General features: G+C 38.4%; 1 protein-coding gene across 1 annotated transcript in view; it reads left to right on the forward strand.

Moving 5' to 3' along the window:
• Window positions 1-5,206, forward strand: part of LOC103131764 (uncharacterized) — a 23,770-nt gene extending 18,564 nt beyond the window's left edge. Inside the window, exons 4-6 of the mRNA XM_016666890.1 lie at window positions 3,247-3,296; window positions 3,409-3,771; window positions 4,661-5,206. Coding sequence (XP_016522376.1) covers window positions 3,247-3,296; window positions 3,409-3,771; window positions 4,661-4,878 — 631 coding nt within the window. The 3' untranslated portion in view covers window positions 4,879-5,206. The remainder of the gene's footprint in view (window positions 1-3,246; window positions 3,297-3,408; window positions 3,772-4,660) is intronic.
• The last annotated feature ends 1,411 nt before the right edge of the window (window positions 5,207-6,617 follow it).

Below are 6,617 nucleotides of genomic sequence, written 5' to 3' on the forward strand. Positions count from 1 at the left end.
TGCTCCTCATCCTCAGCTCATGTCTCTGTGGTCAGTCTCCATCTTGTCTTTGTGACAGAAAGCTCTCTAGATGGAGCTGAAAGACTCCCATGTTCCAGTTCTCAGAGCGTCTGCCATAAATCCTCTTCATTGTTCTGTCCTTCCAGAAGCTGCTTACACCTCCGACCCTCAGGAACCGATTGCAGATCCAGAAGCTAAACGTTCGCCAAACATCGGCCTTCAGATTTCTCTTGCAGTGTTTTCAGCAGTCGGATCTGTAGCATTATTTCAGCTGACCAAATGTCTCTTACGTCGCTGTTTTGGAAACAATCAGAGATGTTCAGAAATTATTTCAGCCATGTAGCTGGAGAGCAACTGATGGAGCTCTTAGATTGGACGTTATTTTCCTGAATAATTAGAAAAACTGAAATGTGTTTGATTTTAGAAACTGTATATTTATTCATGTAAAGTTTATTTCACATGACAGAAATGTCATGTTTTAATCCTTGAAGGTAAAACTTTAAAATTGAAGAAGGTGTCCTTACTTTCCTCCATTATTGAATGGAGAAAAACAATATTCAGATTCAGATCATCAGGATCAGAATAAACCAGCTCTGCTGCGTTCCAGTTGTCTGTTTGCTTAAATTGCTGGATTAATACAATAATTATAAGTTACAATATTCCTCATTTCACAGGTTTAATATAAAAACTGTCAGAAATGCAAAGCAGCAAATGAAATCATTAATATATTGAACTTTAGTCTGGAAGTGTTGAAAATCCATCTTCAAATGAGTCCAAAGTCATCACTAAATAGATTCACCTAATAATTATAAGTTACAATATCCATCTTGTTTTACAGTGCATGAGTTTGGGCAGGTTTGAGGTCGAGGTTGCATATTCAGTAGCTGTTTCTGACAAATGAACTGGTATCAAATCAGATGGTTTCTGCTAAACTTCACTGTAAGCAGCACATTACTGGGATTAATGATAAAGGCTGACAGGAAATCAGTTTCATGTTGAATTGTTCTTCATCCCTCTGCCTCAGTTTGAAACATAAAAAATGTTTTTAAAAGAGTGGTGGGGTTGCCCCCTTGTCTCACAATAGTGTCATTTCTTTTAATAAGATCAGTTAGTTTACCTGATAGTTCAGATTGAGACAAAATAATCTCCACGGAGAACCGGAGCATTTTATATGTGTGTTGGTTCATACTGATTACATTTACTGCATATTATCCTCTCATAACATTTCTCATGCTTACTGAGGCCTGAGGAGGGTCAAATCAAGAAAATTCATCTGATATTTATCTGAACTTGGAGTGAATTTGCTGGGACCAATCAGGTCTTAAATATTTTCAGAGGTGAATCTATTTAGTGATGACTTTGGACTCATTTGAAGATGGATTTTCAACACTTCCAGACTAAAGTTCAATATATTAATGATTTCATTTGCTGCTTTGCATTTCTGACAGTTTTTATATTAAACCTGTGAAATGAGGCATTTATTTTCCAAGGTGAAATCCTACAACTTGAAGAACTGTGACGTAATTTTTCAGGATTGTTTTGTCTTTTTCTGTTATTTCCTGATTGTTAAACTCATACCTATTGTTACAAAGCACTTTATCATGTTCATGCGCTGTAAATAATATTTTAAAGTTTTCAATAAATCCATATTTACAACCATGTTGTCCTGTGTAAAATAAAGTGATTTAAATTTTAATCCAGTCAGATTGGAGCTTATACAGTTTGTGTTTGTACACGATGCCATACGAAACAAACAATTTTACACATTTTAATATTAATTTCTCTAACATTCAGTGGGAAACAAAACGACGAATGTTTCTCTAAAATATTCTAACTAAAATGTTTCATCAGTCAGTGGTTGTCTAACAGCTCCATTGCTCAATGTGGTATTGTTTCTTATCAGTTGAGATCCTCTTTTTTCAGGCACTGGAGCTCTGCAGCTTTTACTTTTGAGTCCGTTGTTGTTGTGTTTTTCTTTCTGAAATTTTCTGATCATTTCGTCCAGATAATCAATACATGAACAGGTGAGCAGCTCAAATATATTCATATCTTCTTGGTTTAATGTTTTCTACAACTTTTGTTACGTTACATACTGATGAGGAAGCAGCGCATGACGGCAGATTAAAATGCTGCTTTGTGTTCAGAAAGTAAAATGCTAAAATAAATACTTTATTTAATGCACATTATGCATCTGAATTGCGTTTTGACAGACGTGTGTTTGCAGCTCAGACATAAAGGTAAAAGGCAACAGATGGTTTCTGCAGGGAAACAGGAAATGCAAATTTTATCAAGATGAAGAAAAACTTTTTCATTTTTAACATCAAAAATGATATTTGTGCTGCTTAATTCAGGATCTGATCAAATATGAACATTATTCATCTGCTGGGTAAGAAAGTTGAGGAATAAAACAAAACAATAGAAAAAGATCAAACGTTATCTGGCGCCATCTAGTGACGAAAACATGTTTCTGCATGTTGCAGAGAAAATCAAACTTTAGTTGCTCAGACTTTAGTTTGTGATGATAAAAGAGACTCATGACAGTAAACATTTTGCATAATTATTAAATAATTTTAGGCATATTTTCTAACTCCAAGCTGAATCTTAACAGCAGGTGATGTGAATATTTGTAATGAGGGAGGCTGTAAAGAGGCCATTAATTGTGACTCTTAAACATTCAATCTTGAGCATTTATGTTTGCGGTTTAGTAATATTTAAGATTAAATGAGAATTTGTAGTTTCTGATTAATAACATAATGCTCAAAAATAAAACTTGCCCAATAGCACAGTGTGTTTCTGTCACTGATAATCAGAATAATAGACGACATCAGAATGTGGACGATCTGCTTCTAACTGCATCTCAGTGAAGCTTCACCCAATGTGAACTCAGCTTCTTCCTTTTACATTAATGTTTGTAGCAGCTTTTATTTGGAAAGACGAATATTCTCAATCCTCAAATATAACATTGTCAATGAAACATTGGCACTGAAAACTGTAACTGTGATATAAAAATGTCTGGTTTAGTTTTGTATCTGTCTAACATGAATCTTTCTTTTCAGAATAAAACTGCAGAATTGATTGCAAAATTCAACACAACAATCTAAACAGGGCTGGAAAAAAATGAATGAAGGTTTAAGACAAGAACAAGGTAATTATTATTATATTACTCATAAAAGCAGTTTAAGTTTAATGTAGTGACTGATGTTTATTAATGTCCTGCTGCCTCTCCTCCTCCTCTTCCTCTCTCAGGATGAAGATGATCTCCCTGCTGCTCCTCATCCTCAGCTCATGTCTCTGTGGTCAGTCTCCATCTTGTCTTTGTGACAGAAAGCTCTCTAGATGGAGCTGAAAGACTCCCATGTTCCAGTTCTCAGTGTGTCTGCTCCTCTCTTTCCCTCTCTGTCTCCTCAGCAGCAACATTTGTAGTGAATGTGACCCAGAGCAGCTATGAGGCAGAGGAGAACCACAGCATCACTCTGGAGTGGACCTTCACCACCAGACCCGACTCCTCTCTGTCCTCCATGTTTATCCTTTGTGAATTTCTAGCTCCCCCTAGAGGACTGGTTCTGTATCAGGTTCATGAAGGTGTTGAGATTCCAGATTCTCAGGATGATCAGTTTTCAGGACGAGTCCAGAGTGACAAAGACGTCGTCAGAGAAGGACGAATCAGACTCCATGTGTCCAGACTGAGGACTGAAGACTCTGGTCTGTATCTGTGTGACGTGAAAACTGAAGATGGATTCAACTCTGGAAGATGTCGACTCAACGTTACTGGTGAGAAGAAATAATATAAAAACATTTTCTCTGATAGTTAAATGAACCATCATCATCATCTTATAGATCAGAGGTTTTCAAAGTGTGGGAGAGTTTGTCCTCATTAGAGAAGAAATCAATAGTTGTCCCTCCCAAATTTCATTAGATACTTTTTTCTGTAAACTTTTTTTGTTCTTATGTTTGATCTTCCATTCATTCATGTTTATCTCATATTGTGTTTGTATTGATTCACTATTAGATCTGGTCTGAAAGAACAGACAAAACAATGAATTTGATTTTAATTGACAAAATTTACATAAAGTGAAAATGTGCCAAAAACAAAAACAATCTGACACACACTAAATGTTGAAACCTGTTTTTTTGTTGAGTAAACAAGGTGAGTAAAATTAATTAATTAATCATATGTTGCACAGCAAACATTCAATACACTGTTGGCATAAACTAAAAATAAATCCAGGCATTTTATAGGACGTCATAAACACCCAAAAATTAAATAAATGGCTCAATGGCATTTTAGCTGAATTGTTCTGGACCCTTAAAAACCAAAAGCAAAAATAATCAGTAGTTCTATGTCAATATTTTCCATAGTTTCTAAGAAATAACCAAATTCCACTATGGAGTTCTGTTCTGCGATTATAAATAGGATAATAGACAAAACCAAACCGAGAAACAAATATTGGTGGTTTAATTAACAATAGGCAGGATTGTTAATTAAATAGCCAAAGAATCCAAACGACCTGAATCAATCACCTCACCGCTGAATTTGGGAACTTCATCAAGTTTTCATTCAGTTTTGGAACGAGCTCTGAGACACCCACACTTTGAAAATCCCACATGGATCCTCCTGGATCTCAGTTTTCATTAATAAATATTTCTGGTTTCTCTCCAGCAGCTGCTGATCAGATCCAAACTCAGAGACCAACTTTGACTCCAGAACCAGAGAAACTAGAATGGATCTTCATCTACATCATTCTGGCACCGACAACATTAGCAGCTCTGATGGTTCTTCTCTGTTGTCCTCCAGAAAAATGTTGTCTGTCAAGAGAAAAAGACTTTGATTTTACTCATAATGAAAGGACAACAGAAAGAGAACGGACGTTTTTTTAAGAAGGACTGTGAGGTTCAGCCTCTGCTGGTCTGAGAGCGTCTGCAGCATCAGGACCAGCAGAGAAACTCCTGATCTGAAGGCTTCAGGATGCTGAGCTGATCAGAGATCAGCAGCTGAGCTTCAGGATGTTTCAGGAGGCTGAGAGCAGCAGCTGCTGCTTCCTGACCACAGGATCCAGAAACCAATGAGGAGACGATGGAGTCATGATGAGACATTAAAGAGGAAACAAGCAAACAGAGAGAGATTCATTCAGGGAGAACAAGATGGAGACACAGCTGGTGGAAAAACAAACAGGTTTTAATAAAAGTTCAGTTTCTGTTTATTGATCAAAACAACAGAAAAATCATGTGATCAAAAATAAAACTCATAAGATTTGAGTTGAAACACTGAGAAAACTTTGGACATGTTGAAGAATTAACGGTTCTGGCTCTAGTGGGCAGTAATGGAGTAGACGTGTTTTGTAGAGCTCCGTGTCACTGCCTTCATTTAACATTTAATTACTGCACTAAAGTTGTTTTTTTTTCACTGAAGGAGTAGTTGGCATCCTTTCTTCAGTTTATTTCAGTTTTTGGCATTTCACATTATGCCAAGGAAACACGAAGCCCAGAAGTCGACCGCTCAGGCGGGCTCCGCTGTTAGCAACGAGGCTATCTTAGCCGCCGGCCACAAAGATGATCTTTCTAAAGTCTACACACTGGAAGGACGTCTGGACTCCATTGAAGCTCGTTTAACAACCCTGAAGACAGAGCACAGTGAGGATCGGCACCGTTTGGATGACATGGACTCGGCTCTAACCTCTACCGATGCCCGTGTTTCGGCCCTGGAGTCATCTTGTAGCGAGCTAGCGGCGGCTAACGGCCTTCTTAAAAAAATGGTGGACGACTTGGAGGGGCGCTCGCGCAGACAAAACATTCGGATTGTTGGCCTCAAGGAAGGTGTAGAGGGGGTCGCCCTGCAGAGTTTGTGTCAAAATTTATCTCTGAGCTGCTGGGACAGGACAACTTTCCCAAGCCCGTTAAAATTGATAGGGCGCATCGTGCCCTGAGACCAAAGCCACTTCCCAATGAACGTCCTCGGATCATCATTGCCAGAGTGCACAATGACCGCGACGTGATGAATATTCTGCGGTTGAGTCGACAGCAAGCCCCACTGATGTACCACGGCCAGAAAGTTTTCATATTCCCAGACTACACAGAGGAGGTTTCAGCGCAGCGCCAGGTTTTCAACACCATGAGGAAGAGGCTGGTGGAGGTCGGAGCCAAGAGTTCCCTGGTTTTCCTGCCAAGTGTCTTTAATGACGCTGTGAAATCCTTCACTTCACCGACTGATGCAGAGCGGTTTGCCAATTCATTGACTGATATTAAGTGACTTTGTTAATCATTCTGTGCTAAAGTTCGTCTGCAAATTCAATTAAGCTTTGGTGCACATTAACATTTATACAGTTTCTGGAGGTAAGCACAGCTCGTTGGGTTTTTTTCTCTCCGTTATCCGGCAGGCAGCCTCCACTCTAGATTGAGGGATATGCCTCTTAGTTCATGTTGTGGCAAGGGTGAGTTTTGGGGTTTTAGTTTTTGCTTTGTTATTGTTAAACTTCCTGTGTTCTGTTTTGTTTATCTTGTCAGCTGCTTTTTTATGTTGTGATAAATGCAGGATAATAGAACTTAAGTCGGGCATGAGTCCTATTAATTTTGTTTCCTGGAACTGTAGAGGCCTTGGTAAAGCACTTAAAAGAGCATTA

This window comes from Poecilia formosa, unplaced genomic scaffold (genome assembly GCF_000485575.1).
Source record: "Poecilia formosa unplaced genomic scaffold, Poecilia_formosa-5.1.2 Scaffold833, whole genome shotgun sequence".
NCBI lineage: Eukaryota > Metazoa > Chordata > Actinopteri > Cyprinodontiformes > Poeciliidae > Poecilia > Poecilia formosa.